This window comes from Geotrypetes seraphini, chromosome 8 (genome assembly GCF_902459505.1).
Source record: "Geotrypetes seraphini chromosome 8, aGeoSer1.1, whole genome shotgun sequence".
Taxonomy (NCBI): Eukaryota; Metazoa; Chordata; class Amphibia; order Gymnophiona; family Dermophiidae; genus Geotrypetes; species Geotrypetes seraphini.
In genome coordinates this window covers 126,994,332-127,013,885 of record NC_047091.1, presented here as the reverse complement: position 1 = coordinate 127,013,885, position 19,554 = coordinate 126,994,332, and the positions used below count along the sequence as shown (strand labels likewise).

General features: G+C 40.4%; 1 protein-coding gene across 1 annotated transcript in view; it reads left to right on the top strand.

The window, feature by feature from the left end:
* Positions 1 to 19,554, top strand: part of CIT (citron rho-interacting serine/threonine kinase) — a 702,016-nt gene that overhangs the window by 546,756 nt on the left and 135,706 nt on the right. Inside the window, 1 exon segment of the mRNA XM_033956569.1 lies at positions 668 to 760. Within this exon segment, the coding sequence (XP_033812460.1) occupies positions 668 to 760 (93 nt within the window).

Here is a 19,554-nt window from a genome sequence, read left to right as displayed (position 1 = left end):
ATACTGTAATCTAAAAATTTTGGGTGCTCTGAACTCATACATCCACCCTAAAGAATTTTGCATACAGAACCAATGCCTCCAGAGCACAGACCAAAACATATTGAAGGATTTTTAGCCCCTCCCCCACTTTTGTGTCTGCTGCTTCTACTCTGTATTAGTTTGGTCCTTTATACGAAGGGGTGCTTAAAAGTTCTCAGCCCAATCAACCAACTTTCTGAGTTCTGAGCATTATTTTGCAACTATAGCTGAAAAGAATGTTATCTTATTTCGTTAAGTGCCAATTAGCAGAAATGAAATTCTCCTTTTTTTTACATTATTTCAGATCGATTGAACCATATCCACGTCATTATTGTCTAGGTTGGGCTGAGAACTTTTCAGCAATCCCTCGTATTACTTGTTCTTTGTATTGACGTTAAAACATACCCTGTGAAAGGTATAGAAAACCAAAAATAAAAGTTTCCATTGACTAACCCAGATCCATTTTTATTAAATGTGTTCTTTAAAAACTGAAATGTAAATAATGAACCTAATTCCTTTAACTGCCCTTGGAGAAAATTGAACAGTTTTTATTGGTATTAATTTTGTAAGGCTTTAGTTATGAACAGAGTGTTCTATAAGTTGTCACTGATCCATTTCTTTCTCTACCTTTTCTCATACTTCTCTTCAGATTGAGAATGGATTATGTATTTGTGCAGCCATGCCAAATAAAGCTGTTATTCTGCGCTACAATGAAAGTCTCAGCAAGTTCTGTATTAAGAAGGTAAATTCACATAATCTATCAACACTTCTGAAGTTTGTTTGTTTAATATAAAAAAATATTCTATAAAATAATTAAAATTATTTGTTCTGTTTTTACATTACAAGATCCGTTAAGTAACTCCAAAAGAAACTCTTTCCAGCAACACAGTAAAATATACTTATGATTTTACAGCCTTTGTATGCCATCCTACCTATATTGTATACACATGGACTGATTATATGCTATCCTACCACATATTCGTGTGTGTGTATGTATATATATATATATATATATATATATATATATATATATATATATATATTTAATGTGTGTGTGTGTGCGCGCGTATGCATACCTTCCAACTTTGTATCCAGTGGGCTATGTTATCCCTTATCTGAATACTGAAGAAATGCCTTATTCACCTACATATGTAAGGGGTGTCACTGTCTGGGAACACTATCTTTCCCACATAAAATATGAGAAAGATAGTATGGGAATCAGTATGTGAATGTTTTATTTGATGGACTACACAGGCATGCTACTAGATGCAACTCAGGCAATGGCATTTCTGTCACAGGAAAGATTACCACATCAATGTTTGTTCTGGAGATTTAAATAAAGTAAGTCAACTAGCACATTTCAAGATGAGACAAGGCCATTGGACCTCTTTTATGCTGTCTGTGAACTCAGACTAAGAAGTTGGGAAATGTAGTCTGCATCACTAAACTTCTAAGGGGGATTGTCCTGATGAAAGGATCATTCTAGACTAGCAATAGGAATATCCTTATAAAATCCTCTTGTACAAATTGCCCTTACAACAGAAACATCTAGACAATGTAGATGAGTTTCATACTCAGGTCTAGATGTTTCCAAGAGAAACCTCATCAGATATATTTTCTGAATTTAGGGTCAGTATGTAACATTCTAAAGACTTTTTTGAGGATTGGTTGCCCAACAAAATAATCGTAATACTTGGCTTTCTCCTTACTCTCCCTCATTGGTTCTCAGCATTGTGATGTACAACTGCCTGGGTTACGTGGCATTTCTACATCACGAGGCTGGGAGTGAGTGAGTGAGATTGCTGGCTCCCCATCTTTCCTTTGCCTGAGGATTTAATGTAATTTATTTCTTATATACCGCTACATCCGTTAGGTTCTAAGCGGTTTACAGAAAATATACATTAAGATTAGAAATAAGAAAGGTACTTGAAAAATTCCCTTACTGTCCCGAAGGCTCACAATCTAACTAAAGTACCTGGAGGGTAATAGAGAAGTGAAAAGTAGAGTTAGAGGAAAAATAAAAATAAAATAAACATTTTAATAAGACAGCATTGATCTAAATACTTTGGAAGGTAGAAGAGAGGAGAGAAAGGAATAGAAGCAGAAGGGGGAGCCGTTGAACAGTAGAATTCTGGAGAAATTTAAATGATAGAAATAGAACAAAACAAAGACAAAAGGCAAAACAATAGATAAGATTAAAGATAAATCATAAGCTGGAAAGAAAAATAAAATAAAACTTTGTCTTCAATCCACGGTTTCAGCGTCAGTGATGAAGTGGAGCAAGTAAGTTTAGGAGAAGCGATTGACGTTTCCAGAAAGGGCTTCTTCAGGGAAGAGACTTGGCAGACAGTCCCAGGATGCCTATGTCTCCTCCCCTGCGATGTTCTCCCATCCATGCATTTCCTCCCAGACACACTGCCCGTACCCTAGCCGCTCCAAGGAGGCTGCCCCAGATGAGGCCCACGGTGAATGCAGGATTCTCTTCTCTGCGGGAAAGCCACCCGGAGCCGACAGTCGATCTTCTTAGCGGATTGCATGGGGGGAAGAGTTCACACTCTTGGTAGGATCGGGTCTGTGTGCTCTTGGTGGTTGTGGCTGGTCTCGTTGCTGCTTAGTTGTAAAAGCAGTTGATCTCCACTGCTGCTGATATTTAAAAGCAGGTAGATTGATCTCTCCAATGGACTGCAGGGGGAGGAGTTCACATTCCTGGCAGGATCGGGTCTGTGGGCTCTTGGTGGTTGCGGTAGGTCTCGTATTTAAGTAGCTGCAGTAGCACACAAAGTGAAAGAAGATAAGGTAGGCAGACCATTTAAAAAATCAGGCACCTAAACAGCACAATCCATTAAATGGCTGCAGGCCGAGGTGACTGGAACAAAATTGCCAAAGGAAAGATTGACTTCTGCTATCGTGCTGCATAGATGGAAGTGAGAAAAATAAATAACCTCATTGCTTTAAGAACTTGAAACAACTTCCAGTATCATATGAAGCAAACAAAAATACTTCTGCGCCATCTACTCTGGATTCTGTACAATAGGTGTTCAATCCAAACCTGTGTACCAGGTCATGCAGAAGTGACAATCACAGCTTTCATCACCTCCCACATTGCCAGGAGTATAGTGCCCCCTTCAGTTTTTATCTTCTGCAAGCAAATCATGCAAAGATGTTTCTGATCTGCTATGCTTTATTTTTCTTATTTATCCTCTATTTTTTGACAAACGTTTGAAGTTTTTGGTGGCTTTGGTGCACTGAGACCCCTTATTTAGGGGTTCTCTGCCTGGGAAAGGAAGCAGGTCATGCAGAACCGACTGCAGCTTCACAGGGCAAGCCTTCAGGTGGACCTGTAGGGCCAGGCCAGTGTGGGCCACTTCTGAGCTCGGGGTCCATTCTCCTGGGAGCAAGCATGTCTTCTGACACTTTCAGAGGCTTAAGCGCAAGATGAAGGCGCCCTGAATAAGAATCCTCAGGATATTATGATGCCAGATGCATATTTCCCACACCATTGCGCTTTGAGGTTTCATGGGGGTAGAGGTCTCAGTCAAGGTCGGTCTGACTGGCAGCCAAAAGATTTAGAGGACTGGACTATTTGGAGATGTTTCTGAGGCAGAAAATCTTTTCCCTTCACTTTAGCTGCAGAGAGAGAAAAAAAATCTGACAGGTATTCACTGCACAGAATTGTGAGAACAGCCCCATTATTTCCTATAGGAAAATCAGGGTGGGAGAAGTCTGAAAAAAAGTTGTTTTGTGAGTTTCTGAGGGGAGAGTTCAGGTCTCCCACCTCTAAAACCCCTATTTTTGATTTTTTTTTTTTTTGTCTCCATGGGCCATTTTTGGTGCAGTTTTTCTGGCAACAGCCATCTTGGATTGTAAATTTATTTATTTTTTGCTAAGTCACTTTTCTGCCTCAAAATCCTTCAATTTTAACAAAAATCAAGAGAGATGACTCCTCAGCATCTAATCTCATAAATTCTTGTACCAGCTGTTCCAGATTGCCGGCAGAGGAGCGTCCAAGCTGGGGTGATGCAAGGTCACCAGGATGCACATAACATGGCAACAGTTTTGAAGTTGAACCAGGCCTCATGGGTTGAGCATTATGGAGAGTAACATGGAGGAGAGCCAGGACTGATGCCTTCATGACTAGTAGAGTAGAGAGAGTTGCACCAGTGGTTTTAGAAGCTCAAACAAGATATTGCAGCAGGCAGAGCTGAGCTGGCTACAATATAGTCAGATATCTGTGCAGATTTGCAAGTCATATGGCAGTAGTTAGAGGTGGCAAGGCAGCGAATAGATGAATAAGAGGAGTTTATAGACTTATTGGTCCCTGCTAGGGGACTTTAATTTACCTCTGGAAAACACTCTAAACAAGGAGGTTAAGGAATTTAGATAATTTCTTGACAATTTCTCAATCCAATTGACTGCAACAACTCCCACATAGGCCACTCACTAGATATGGTTACAGTTAATGAGCCAAACCTGCAGTCCTTCAGCAAATGGTCATCACTAGTCTGGTCAGATTACTATTTATGCATCCCACACCTCTCTAGAAGGCACATTGAGATTGAATGTTGAGTGTCCAATCCCAACATACCTTGCATTATACCTGGCCAGCGGTTCCACCAACCAGAGGCCTGCTCCAGCAAGGGAGCAGGCCTAAGTGCTCTCATAGGCCTGCTCCCTTGAGAGGGCAAGGCCTTAAAGATTGGAGGGAGAAGCTGCACCTCCAAGTGTTGGAAGTCAGGGTATTGCCACTCCAAGGCCATGGTGCCACTGATCAGCTGCACAGAGAGGAAGGGTGAAAAGAGAGAGGGAGGGAACAAGTGAGCAAGTAAGCAAACCTTGCCACTGTCAGCCTAAGAGCTGGGTGACGTCACAGCATAGGCATTTGGCACCCTGGACCAGAGCCTCACCTGGCCCATAGGTTGGGCTGGCCCTGGGTTTACTAAACTGATTGACGTACTCCTGATATCTCACTCTTTAGTCAAGCTCTCTCTAGAACAGTGGTTCCCAACCCTGTCCTGGGGGACCACCAGCCAATCAGGTTTTCGTGATAGCCCTAATGAATATGCATGAGAGAGATTTGCATACCTGTCACTTCCATTATATGCAAATCTCTCTCATGCATATTCATTAGGGATATCTTGAAAACCCGACTGGCTGGTGGTCCCCCAGGACAGGGTTGGGAACCACTGCTCTAGAATATCTCGCTACTCCTGATATCTCACTCTTTAGTCAAGCTCTTTCTAGAATATCTCACTGGCTGTACAATAATCAACTCAAATATTTTGTTCCAAATTAGAAAATTCTAATCTAAGATTTTTCCTAGCATGTGCTGAATATGAAATAATTTGCCCTCTCATGGTAGCTTTGAAAGCATCCCATAATGTTTCTAATGAAACTTCCCCGGAATCATTAATTTGAAAATATTCATTCATTTTTAATTGAGATTCCTCCATAAAACCAGAATCTGCAAGCAGTGCATTATTGAACTTCCACACAGGTGTATTATATTCTTGTTCTTCAACTCTAAATTTAATCCACACTCCACCATGATCTGTTAGAATGATTGGATCAATGGTGGCCCTTATATCCTGTTTTACAAATGAATCAGACACAAACACATAATCTATACGTGAAAAAGATTTATGAACATGGGAATAAAAGGAAAACTCCCAAGCATTGTAATTTAGGATTTGCCATATATCCTTTAATCCACAAGATTGCACCAAATTGTCCAGTCCTAGTGATTTTAAGATCCTACTAGGTTTTTTATCCAGTATTGCATCCATAACAGCATTGAAGTCCCCTGCTACCACTAAATTAAAGACGGCCAGTGGTAGAATCAACTGCTGAAGATCTTTTAAAAATTCAATTTGATTTGGATTAAGAGCGTATATATTAATAAGTGTCAGAACATGTTCCCCCAAGCTCATACTGACTTTAATCCACCTCCCTGAAGGATCATAAGAGAGTAATTTAAATGAAGCCATACATTTTTTGTTAATTAAAATAGCTACTCCAGCCTTCTTTCCCACCACAGGAGCAGAAAAACAATGTTTAACCCACCCTTTTGCCAACTTACTTGATTCTAAAGCACTCAAATGAGTTTCCTGGATATAATAAATATTGTCTTGTTGTTTTAGGAAGTTAATAATTTTAGTTCTCTTGACTGGATGATTGAGCCCATTGACATTTAATGAATATATTCATTCATTAATATATATATTCAACATTCTGAGCATTCTAATTAAAGGGGACCTGAAAATGTATTGCAATGTCCTTAATCACACCTAACCTCGTATAAACAGTACACATCCTTAATGCCCTATATAAAATCCCCTCCCCCCTCCTTTATAATACAAATGCCTGAAAGCACCAGTTTTGATCAGGAACTCAAAGCTCTTCCCCAGGCATCTCATATTATATTCCACAAGAATCAACCTTCTTTCCAAATCAAATACAAACATAAATTATCATTAAATTAGTACCCATGTGAATAAATTAACTTAAAATTGATAATTCATAAAATAGTAAAAGCTAGTCATTCTTAATTAATTATAATGCATCTTAGATATTTCTAATGATACCTTAATTTTATATATACTCCTTCATATTCATCACTATTTAATCAATAATTTATCTAAATATTATAAAGCGAATATTAATTAATCTAAAATTCAAGTCCTTATAGGAAAAGAGCTGCAGTCTTATTGCCTATTCTGGATATGTCTTAACATACTTCCTTTAAGCTATTCTATTAAAGTAAATCTAAACATCTCTATAAAATACATATAATTTTCATTATGAAACCAAACTCCTTAAGGACTTCATTATCTACCTTCCTATTATTCTATCTACATAGACATATACTCATCTATTTTTTTTAAACTATTCAGAATCAACTCTATTTAACTTGTTAGTGAACCATATCCAGGCCCTCTTAAAAGCTAAATATAAATATAATTAAATTTCCTCTCAAATGGCTATAAAAAAGATGTTTTCTCAACAAGCTGTGTATTATGGAAACTGGAATAAAGTGGGGAGAATATTGGCTAATTATCTTAAAGCTAAAAAAAGGAAAGTTAAAATTGTGGCCATCAAAGGTGAGAATGGGGAAACTCATTCTAAAATTGAAAATATTTTAAAACAATTTTTGAGCTGTTATAAGTCTTTGTATTCTTCTGTGCTTTATTCAAATAAAGAAAAGGATGGATTAGAGTTTTTGAAATTAATTAAGGGACCTAAAATTCCTGAGCATATACAAAAAACCCTTAATGTGCCTCTATTAATGAAGGAATTACAAATAGCATTGAAGTCCCTTAGAGTTGGATCCGCTCCAGCTGGTGACGGTTTCACTGTAGAGTTCTATAAGGCATTTCAAAATACCCTATTACCTCATTTATTAAATTTATATCAGGCTCAACTAACTAAAGGTTGCATTACAGGTATTATGGCAGAATCTTTGACTATAGTATTGCCGAAGCCAAATAAAGACCCTTTGTTGGTTTCAAATTACAGGCCTATTTCTTTGATTAATGTAGATGGAAAACTTCTGGCTAAGTTATTGGCTTTACGCTTGGCCAAGGCTCTCCCTTATATCATTGGTATGCCCCAAACAGAGTTTGTTGCTCAGACATTCTTCAAACAACACTAGATTGGCTTTTCATATGTTAAACTTGACAAAAAACTAAAGATGATCCAGCCTTCTCTGTATCCTTGGATGCAGAGAAGGCCTTTGATCATGTTGAATGGACCTTCATGTATCAAGCAATGGATTGGTTTGGTATTGGTTCCGTATTTATTTGAATGATTCAAACCTTGTATAGTTCCCCTTCTGCCAGATTGTATATTAATAATAATTTTTCTGAACGCTTTAGTCTGGAGAGGGGTGTTAGACAAGGATGTCCATTATCTCCTTTGCTTTTTGACATTGTATTGGAAATCCTGTTATTGGCTATTCAGCAGGCAAAGGAGATACAGGGTATTCCTTACGCAGGTCAGGAATATAAAGTCTCTGCGTATGCAGATGATATTTTGCTTCATTTGAGGAATCCTGAATCTGCTATTCCACATTTACTGGATTTGATTGATAGATTTGGAAAATTCTCTGGTTAAATAAACTGGTTAAATAAACTGGAGGAAATCAGAGGTTCTTCCACTAAATGTATATTGTATAAAAGGATTATTTGATACATTCCTTTTTTTTTGGAAGGAAGTATTTTGATAAAAAGTACACTGGAAGAAACTGAAAGTAAATGAAAAATCTTTATTGCTAAAGGTCACGGAAATGTGTGAACAATGGAACCCCTTACATCTGTCTTGGTGAGGGAGAGTACAAACTGTTAAGATGATGATTTTGCCTGTGGTTTGCTACCAAATGGGTATGTTACCAGTGTTTTTTCAGGGGTCCTTTTACAAAAAGTTAAATAGTGTTCTCACTAAATTTATTTGGCTGGGGAAAGCTGTGAGAATTGCTTTAGTATCTTTACAAAAACCAATTGAGGGGGGTGGGGTAAATTTTCCCAATTTTTATAGGTACCATCAGGCCTATATTATGCGTCAGGGTATGTATTGGGTCCTCCCTGAGCTCATGGAAAATCTTTCTGATTGGTTAAGGTTGGAATGGCAGCTCATGTTTCCACTGAGATTAAGCCCGTTCTGATGCCATATTTAGTTTCCACTTAAAGCACTCAAGTAATGGCTATAGTAATGTGTTTTTCCAGCTTCAGTATCTGTCCATATTGTACAGTGATTTGATAGTAAGAAATAGGACTAGATAACAAATCCTCTCAAAAAGTAGTAGTTGGTTGAATACAAAAGCCTCAGTCCCACCACTCCACCGCTGTTATAATTTAAAACCGCGGGAAGAAATTACGTGGTGACTTTCATCATTGGCTCATGTGCATTAACCAGTACTCCACTATTAGTGACTAGATTTTATACATTTAAATTAGCGTTTTCTATTTTACTTCAATTATCTTGTTGTATATACTATGCACTTATCTCTGCATTGGCCAACATCTGAGAGCCTGACCCGACATGTTTCGCGCCATTGCGCTTTATCAAGGGTCTCCCGAGGTGGCTGCTGTCATCTGACTCCAAGTGTAAGCTTTTAAAGGAGAAAAGAATCTTCTTTTCTCCTTTAAAAGCTTACATTTGGAGTCGGATGACAGCAGCCACCTCGGGAGACTATTGATAAAGCGCAACGGCGCGAAACAGTCGGGTCAGGCTCCCAGATGTTGGCCGATGCAGAGATAAGTGCATAGTATATACAACAAGATAATTGAAGTAAAATAGAAAACGCTAATTTAAATGTATAAAATCTAGTCACTAATAGTGGAGTACTGGTTAATGCACATGAGCCAATGATGAAAGTCACCACGTAATTTCTTCCCGCGGTTTTAAATTATAACAGCGGTGGAGTGGTGGGACTGAGGCTTTTGTATTCAACCAACTACTACTTTTTGAGAGGATTTGTTGTCTAGTCCTATTTCTTACTATCAAATCCACTGAGATTAAGTCATGTGCTGAGTATCAAGTTTCCAAGATTATATAAGGACAATAGAATTTTACTAGATACATGGCAGACATTGAAATATATAAATAATTTGACACCTATTCCAATACTTAAATCCACTTGTCATTCCCTCTGGCTAAACTCCAAGATTCAAATTGGCAGATTTAAGGTCATCTGGAAGTATTGGATGAAGGCAGGTATATGTACTTTGGATGATGTGATATCAGATGGTAAGCTGCTTGAATTTTCACGATTGCAACACAGATGGTTGCAGTTGAAGCAGGCCATTCAGGAAGGGTTCACTGGATGGAAAAATCTTACAAATCAATATAGCTTGCCGATATTATGTTTTCAGGTGGACTTTCTGGGGCACCAGGTCGCTCAGTGGTATAAATTAATATCTGGATTTTTTAATAAGAAACCAAAAACTGGTCTTCGTGACATTTGGATCATTGAGATTAAGCATCAGATTACTGCGTCTCAATGGCCATGAATTTGGACTTGGAGGATGAGATGTACGTTGTCAGCATCTATGAGGCAAACTTGTTTTTTCTTATTTCATAGAGCTTTCTGGACCCCTGTTCGTTTACATAAATTAGATAGTTCCAAGTTGTCATCTTGAAGCTGGGACTTTAGATCATTTACTTTACTATTGTCCCTTGATACTGCAGTTTTGGAGGTCTATTTGGGACCAAGTAAATAATTTATTAGAGAATCCAGTGGCTTTATCTTATGATACTATTTTATTTAGTACACTTATGAGAGCTAAAAGTCAAATATCTGTGAGAAATAACAAGCTACTTTTTGTAATGACATGGGTTGCTATGCAGCTTATTTTAAGAAATTGGAAAAACTGGGATAGGTTGAACTACATATTCCATTATAAAATGGAATGTTGCATGGCCATACAACAGGGACATTTTAAGAATTTTATGGATGTATGGGAGCCACTGGCTAAATACTGTAAAGAGGAATAATTAATTTAATTTTATAGTCAAGTAAACATACACATCCTGGGAGGGGGAAGGAAAGGGAATAGAATTTGAATTGATTCAAGGATTTTATGAATAATTTCATGAAGGTTTTATTATATTTGTTTATTAGCTGGGAGGGTGGGGGAAATTTCATTATGCAGTAATATTTGTAAGTTTTGTTGCACTTATTATGTAATGTGCAAATATGTGAATCATTTATTACGCATTTGTACAATAAAGATTTTTTTTTAAAAACAATAATCAACTCATTTTGAATTAAAAGACAAGATAGTGGCCTCATGGATCACCAGCCACCTTTTGGTTTCTACTTTGGTCTCTATAATAGATAACTACACTTTGAAACAAGTCCCAAGTTTAAAATTCCTTAGTATTATCATTGATCAGGAGCTCTCTCTCAAACCCCAGATAGCTAATCTGGTCAAAACATGTTAGTCTTTTCTTCAGCAATTTTGCACAGTTTGTTCTTATTTGGATGCCTTTTCTCAAAAAGTATTCAGATTATTGCAATATAATTTTTTCTGGCTTACCTAATACTTCAATTTGAAGACTTCAAGCTATACAGAACACAGCAATAAGACTCCTTACTTGTGCAAAACACTTCAACCAGGTTAGCCACTTTACTTCAACATCATGGTTTACCCATCTCTTTCTGTGTTCAATTAAAAATTCTTGGTCTTACACATAAAGCTTTACATTCTGGGGTTCCCTCCTATCTTGCTTCCATTATTGTACCTTTGAGACTATTGAAGTATTTAAATGATCACTGTTTATAAATACCTACAACTTGTGACACTAGATTAGAAACCACTTTCTACTGTCCTCACTTTCTCTGTGGAACTCTTCCAGTTGATATTTAACAGGTATTATCCTATATTAAATTTAGATCAGTTTTGAAGACATTTATTCTGTAAGACTTTTAGGGTCTGTTTTACAAAGCTGTCACACGGCAACAGCCCCAAAGCCCTTTAAATCTCTATGGGCTTCAGGACTGTTACCGCGCTGCAGCCGCTAGTGCGGCTTTGTAAAACTGGCCCTTAGTGACCATACCCTTATCAGCAATGTAGCAATTCACATTCAATGACTCCCTATCCAATTATATTCCCTCTTTTTCCTTTCTTTTTTTTTTTTTAATATTTAGATATTTATTGAAAATACTTTGTATATTATAAACGACAGCCATTATACAGCATACAATATCAACTGCTCCCCATCAACCGGATAGGAGCAAATAATACAAACATTTGAACCACGCTTTTTAAATAACAACTTAATCCTGCTTCCTGTAATAATAATCTCAAGACACATTCCATTATTCTCATTCAAGCCCAATTTTCTCCCCATAACTCCAATTCCCCTTCCACAGTTTCCCCCGTATCCCCCCCCCTCCCGATCCCCATACTTCTGGCAGACAACAAAATATGCAAATTCGAGAGATCTCCTAGAGAGCCCGCAATATTTCTTCCAGTTTATTCCATGTACTTAAGTACGGTATGTATATATGTCTCCTCTTGGCCAGTGCTATTTCCATCTTACCAATTGATAACAATCGATTTACCCATGCAGTCTGTGATGGAGCTGCAACGTTTTTCCAATGGTTGGCAATAAGACATTTCGCTGCCGCCAAGCCCCATCTCAAAATTTTTGTTTGCCATGGTCTTTCCCTATTATTATGTAGCCCCAAGAGACAGCTCTGAGGGGATACCCCCACACATTCACCCAGACATCCAGATAGTGTGTTAGTCACCGATAACCAAAATGGTTGAATGATCCTACATTCCCACCAAGTATGCATAAAGGTCCCCTCATACAGACCACATCTCCAACAGAGTGCAGATGTGCCAGGGAACATTTTATGTAGTCGATCTGGAGTGTAGTACCATCGTGTTAAAACTTTATAAGCATTCTCCTTTAGTAATGCACAGGAAGAGGCTTTATAGGTTTCCCTACAAATTGTATCCCAATCTTTAATAGACATTCGCATGTCTAAATCCCTCTCCCATTGTTTTCGGTACAGGAAAGTGATTTGTGAGCAACCCCTCCTATACTGATATATCACGGATAATGGTTTCGGTACTTTCTGTAGTAATAACCATAGATTTTCTATCGGTTCTTTATCTAAGTGGAGTCCAGATCCCCAACCCTGCGCCACCATAAAGTGTCTTATTTGCAAGTAAGCATAATAGTCATCCTCTGTAATATCATATTTTTGCTGGATAGTGGTAAATGACATGATCCCATCCTCCCCCAGTAGATCTCTAAATTTTCTGATCCCTTTTTGAGACCACCGATGAAAGGCTCGATTGTCTCGGCCTGCTGGAAATAATGATTCAGTACGTATATTTGCCATAGAAGAGACCCTGGCCCCTCCACCCATCTGTTTACGCATTTGATTCCATAAGCGCGCCAAATGCTGCACAAAGGGGTTTGATATGCTCTGGACCCATCTACTCTGCGACCCAGAGGACCACTGCTTGTTTTTCAGAGGTTCCTCAGCGCTATATAACTGTTCCAATTGTATCCCACTTTTATATTCCCCTATTTCCCAGTCTAGCACTAGTTTCAACTGTGCCGCCTGATAATACCACAACAAGTTGGGTAATCCCCTCCCTCCTACCTCCCTGGGTGCCCACAACAAGGATTGTGAGAGTCGTGGTGATTTACGTTGCCAAACAAAACTGCGTATTTCCTTTCCCAGTCTCTTTAACTCTCCCAAAGGGACCGCCAGAGGCAAAGTCTGAAATAGGAATAACAGCCTTGGTAATACATTCATTTTAATGATCGCTATCCTGCCCCACCAGGACACCCAAAGACTGTGCCACCTTTGTAAATCAGTTCTAATTTTATGGTAGATTGGCAAGTAATTCTTTTCATAAAGTTTTTGGAGATCCGAAGGGATATAGATCCCCAGGTACCTAATTCCCTTCTCAGCCCATTTAAAGGGGAATACATCTCGTATCGCTTTTACCTCGCTCTGTGTCAGAGTCAGGTTCAAAATTTCAGTTTTCTCCAGATTTACTTTGAATCCTGAAATCTGCCCATAATTATCGAATGTCGTTAAGAGATGGGGTATGGATATCTCAGGTTTTCCCACATACAATAGGATATCATCTGCAAACATCGCTATTCTGTGCTCTACTTCCCCAATAACAATCCCTACCAAGGATGTGTGACGTCTTATGGCCAACGCCAGGGGTTCAAGCGACACTGCAAACAGTAATGGGGAGAGCGGACATCCCTGTCGAGTTCCCCTGAGGATAGGAAAAAAGTCCGTGTACGATTGATTTATCCGTAAACAGGCCCTAGGTGCAGCATAGAGGGCCCGAACCCACTTTCCAAACATGCCTCCCAGTCCCATCCTATCCATCACATCCCAAAGAAACCCCCAAATAACCCTATCAAATGCTTTCTCAGCATCCACTGATATCAAAACTGCCTTATCTGGACCCCTGCCTGCCTCCCATAATATGTTTAAAGTTCTTCTAATATTATCGCTCACCTGTCTCCTCTGGATAAATCCCGCCTGATCTTGATGTATCAGTGTTGGTAATACCTTTCCCAACCTTTGTGCTAGAACCTTAGCCAGAATCTTTGCATCTTGATTCAATAGTGATATGGGTCTATATGATCCACATAGCAAAGGATCTCGCCCTGGCTTGGGTAACACAACCACTCCTGCCTCTCCCATTGTAGGCGGTAACCCACCTCCCTCAGATAGTCCATTAGCCACTCTTACCAAAATGGGTCCCAGTTGTTTCGAGAATTGTTTATAATATCGACTAGTGTACCCGTCTAATCCCGGTGATTTTCCATTCTTCAACCCGTCTATCACCCCTGTGATCTCAGTAAGTTGAATCGGTTCCCTTAAATAATTCTTATCCTCGTCCGATAATTCGGGTAGCTGTAATGAGTCCAGAAAGACAGTCTGTTTTTCCTTATCCCAGTTCTCCGGTTGTCCGTATAGCCCTGTATAGAACGCTAGGAATTCTTTTTGTATCGCTGAGTCCGTTACCCTTACCTCCCCACCTACTCCTTTCTTAATTCTCGTTATGGTGCTCCGATTTTGTTTAATCTGTATATACCTAGCCAGTTGCGCGCTAGCTTTGTTACTATGTTCATAGATATTTAATTGAAATCTTTCGCGCGCTCGTTCCGTTTCTTCTACTTGAAGTTGATACAAGGCATCCCTGATTCTTTGCAATTTGGCCAATATGTGGGGTTCCCCCTTACTCTGATGTTGCAATTCCAGTTCGGTTAACTGAGTCCTTAAATTTAGGAAGGTTCGGGCTCTCTGCTTTTTAAACCTAGCCCCCCATTTAATAAATTCTCCCCTAACTACCGCTTTGAGCGCATCCCAAAGCATAGCATCAGATACTGCCCCAGTATCATTCAGTAGTAAGTATTCATCAATCACAGATTCCACAGCTGATATCACTAGAGGGGAACTCAACAGGGATTCATTAAGTTTCCAATATCTACCTCCACCCGTATCTACCATATCTTCACATTGTAGCCACACTGGCGCATGGTCTGATACATGCATCGGTTCTATCTCCGCTGCCCGCAGTCCCCCTGCCTGGTTCCTATGTATCCATACCCCATCCAATCTCGTATAGACATTCTGTGCATGAGAATAAAATGTATAGGATCTCTGGGTCCCATGCAATAATCGCCAACCATCTATGAGGCCAAGAGATCCCATTAATGCCCGGAGTGCTGCAGCCGGCTTTTGGAGTGATCTACGCCCTCCCCCAGAATGGTCTACCCCCGGTTCTGGAGGGATATTAAAGTCTCCCCCTAGATATATCGCTCCCTTTACAAATCTTCCCAGTTTTCCTCTCAATTTGTGATAATAGGCCTCTTGGCTCGCATTAGGCCCATAAACATTGATAATGGTCAGAGGTCGGCCCTGAAGAACCCCTTGAATTGCCAAACACCTGCCCTCTTCATCCCGATATTCCTTTTCCACCTGCAGGCCTAGGCCCTTTCTCACCATGATTGCCAAGCCCCCCCGCCCTTTTTGATCCTCCCTCACCCTGATGGGTCCAGAGCATATCAAACTTCGGCCGCTGGATCAAGGATACATCCCGTGGTCTCAAGTGCGTCTCTTGGAGAAGACAAATATCCCACTTCATCCTATAGAGTTCCCGGAAAACTATGCTTCTTTTACCCGGGCTATTAAGCCCATTTACATTCCATGATCCTATGATCAGCCCCGGGTCCTTCCCCAGGGACCTCCCAGCCTTCATATTCCCCCGTCCGCCAGAATCCATACCACCATCTTTACCCCTCCCCCCACCCCCCCTCCAGTTAGCTGATTCACCCAATTTCGAATCAGCCATATTGAGAAGTGAGTCATTCCAATAAGGCCCATTAATACCCCTCTTTCTATGCTTAACCCCAGCACGCACACTGTCATACTCACTGTCATCCGCAGAAAAACCATACGCTCGTTAAGTACCTCAGTCACATCCATATATACAGATAATCATGAATATCAGCATGGTACCACTGCCCACAGCAGTTTAACAACTGTGTCCACCATTACTCCTCCATCAGTGTTTATCCAATGGGACAGTAAGGAGCACAGAGTAGGACAGTAAGGAGCACAGAGGCAATTCTTAACAAGGATGCCCCATGCTCCCCCCGTCCACTGAATACCAAGTGTAAATGTCTAAGTAACGGTCCAAACTCCGCCTCAGGTAGCTGATGTCGAGGGTCGGACTTCTTCAGCAGTGCTTAGGGAATCACCTTCCCCCGTCCCCAGTAGCGAGTCCTTTCGATTTCCTTCCGAAAAATCAGACGGTCGCCTGCATCCAAATTCTTTCAGTGCTATCCATGCATCCGTTACTGTGTCCACCTTCCTGTGTGTCCCATTAATGGTGAATTGTAATCCAAAGGGAAAAAGCCACCGATATCTGTATCCTTCAGCTCGCAGTAGTTGGGTAATTTCTCGAAAGGCTCTGCGCTTCTGTAGCGTTGCAAGGGCCAGATCTTGATACACCCCTATTTTCAACCCCTGCCATACAAAGTCAGGGCGGCGTCGCGCTGCTTGTAAGATTTTCTCTTTCAGTTGAAAATCACTGAAACAAGCTATTATATCTCGATTGCCTGGTCCCCTCATTTGTCCCAAACTTCTATGCACTCTCTGCAGTTCAATCATGGGTGTTTCCCTGGATCCCTCGTCTGCAAGTAGTGTTTTGCAGTAATCAGTTACCACTTCCCTTGCATCTTTATATCTCTCCAAGTCTGGAACCCCCTTGAAGCGCAGATTACTCCTCCTGGAACGATTTTCCAGGTCTTCCACCTGTTTCTTTAAGTCCTCTAATTGTGCCACCGCTGAATCTACTGCTGTTGTATTTTCCTCCACCGATGTCTCCACGTGGCTTAGCGTCCCCTCTGCCACAAGAAGTCTGCTGTTTAGTTCGCCTACCTCTGCCCGTAGCTCCCCCAGCGCTGCTTTGACATCCGTCCGCAACCCCACCATTTCTGCCTTCAGATCTCTGAACCATGATTCAATTTTCCCCTCTATAAGTTGTTCCGTGTCCGAGGTATTATTGTGGGGATTTTCAGGCAGTGAAGTTACTTTCGGTTCCGCCATTTTGGGAGACGCCTTCGGGGAGCTGGGAGCATGCGATCGGGTTTTTACCGTCTTAGCGCTTGTAAATTGGAATTTCTCCAATCTCCTCCGACTCGCCATATAATCCGCGATCCTGGTTTTCAGCGGGTGTCGCGCCCTGCGTCCCGGGAAGCAGTTTATAGATCTGAAACCGCGAGCCCCATCAGAGCTCCGAAATTAAGCGGCCATCTATCGGGGTGACGTCACTTCCTCCCTCTTTTTCCTTTCTTAAATTATTATGGTTGCTGTTACATTTTAGGTTCTTGGTGTGTGTGTTATCTGTCTTTTTATATGACATTCCTTTCTATTTCAAATTTGAATTTTTTATTCTAAACTGCTTTGCAAAGCTTGCAGGAAAAGCAGTATATAAAGATAAATAAACTATTACCATAAACCATACTGCTGACGTGCTTTGATGTGGGAATAAAGCAGGGGTGTGTAAGTGATCACAAGTGGTTAAGAGTGTGAATGATTGAATGCAAGAGTGGTGGATTAAGTAAGATATACTGGAGGATGGGAATGGTAGATTCTATAATGGCATGGAGAGGATTTGAGAGAATATGTAAATAGGCTCTAAGAATGTCTCTTCCTCCTTCCGTTCAGCCTGAGGGGGTGAGGTATAGACGGCAGAGCAAGTGGTGGGGAGAATGGTAGGGAACATAATGCTTCCCAATGGGAGGGCTCTGAATCTGATGCCTATTAATATTTATTTATTTATTTATTCATTCATTCAATTTCCTATACCATTCACCCAGTGGAGCTCAGAACAGTTTACATTAATTTATTCAGGTACTCGAGCATTTTTCCCTCTGTCCCAGTGGGCTCACAATCTATCTAATGTACCTGGAGCAATGGGGGGGATTAAGTGACTTGCCCAGGGTCACAAGGTGGGTTTGAACTCACAACCTCAGGTTGCTGAGGCTGTAGCTTCACTTCTTCGGAGCTCTCCGAACACATGCAGGGCACTTCAGCAATACAGCTCTGAAACCTTCTATTTTGCTGGACTATTCTCCTGTTTTCCAATTTGTCATCCTCATCTACTAAAGCAACATTTTGGAACTAAGGATCCTGAACCCAGGGGAACAAACCTCTGAGGAAAACTTCTAAATGTGAGTAAATATATTATATTTGTGCAATAAAATATATATCAGAAAAAATATAAGGATTTCCTCTGTGTGTGTCAGTGTGCCTGAGGTTTAGCTTTCTGGTAGATTTAGCTGGGACAGCTTGCTAAACAAGACAGAAAAGGTCGTAGCTTAATTCCTCACAGATAAGAAACCCGTTATACTGGAAACTAAAATGTCAAAAATTTGACTTATTGGATTCAGGAGACTTATTTGGTTAGGAAGACTGAACATTTTGGTACGGATCATGGAGTGTAACCACAGATTTTTTGCTTCTAATTTTTTTGGGACTAAGAAGGATGGGATCTCTGTTCCAGCCACTGTCAATGCACTTAAATAATACTCGTATGAAGGGGAAGTGTTGATAGTAGATTCAATTCTAGAAGGTAAATAGGTCATATTAGTGAATGTCTATGGGCTAGATTCACTAAACCCAACAATCGTTCCCCGACCCGATTCACTAAACTGCTGCCAATCAAATCTCCTACCCGATCCAATCCACCCATGCAAATGAGGGGAAATGGCATGCAAAAGTAAGAAGCAGAAGAAGCAGAAGAAGAAACACCAATTGCGTTTGCTGATCCGAAATGAAGCGACTGCTGAGGACAATTCGTTTACTATCCTCTTCTGCTCTTACAATCCCATATAAAACTACCATCAAAATTTAAAAAAGAGGGCTTCTGGTGGCAGGAGGGAGTCGGCATCCCTCCTGCCATAATTTGGAAGCTGCAATGGTGGCAGGCATCGGCGCGAGGGGGGGCACTTTTTTTTTTTAATCGGACTGATGTTTTGCATGTGTAATGCATGCAAAATATCAGTGCCATTAAAAAGAAAAGAAAATGGCAGAAGCCCTGACAGCAGTGACAGGAGGTTGCTTCTCCTGTCACTACTGTCAGGGCTCTGCCCCAACTCAATCGCTTTGAGTCGGGAGTTTGCATGCAAATTATTTGCACCTATCAGGCCCAGATAGGATATTTGGAGGTATCAAATGAGTTTCGCAAGTCAGATAGGTTGTTTGTGTTGGCCCTAGGAATAGTGAGGCTGCTATGAAGACCATGATAGCACTCTGACGTAAGGAGGTGGTCTCTTTAGCATACATTTTAAAGTAGAGTGAGCCTCCTAGGAGTTTGAAGTCCCATTCCATTACAGAAGTGACAGTGTCATGGGCTAAAGCTCACACGGTCTTGCCATAAAAGATGTGCAAGGTGGTAACACAATCAATGCTGCATTTCAAGCACCTTCACACTGAATGTTCTTTCCAGAAAAGATGCTCTCTTTGGAACAGGATTG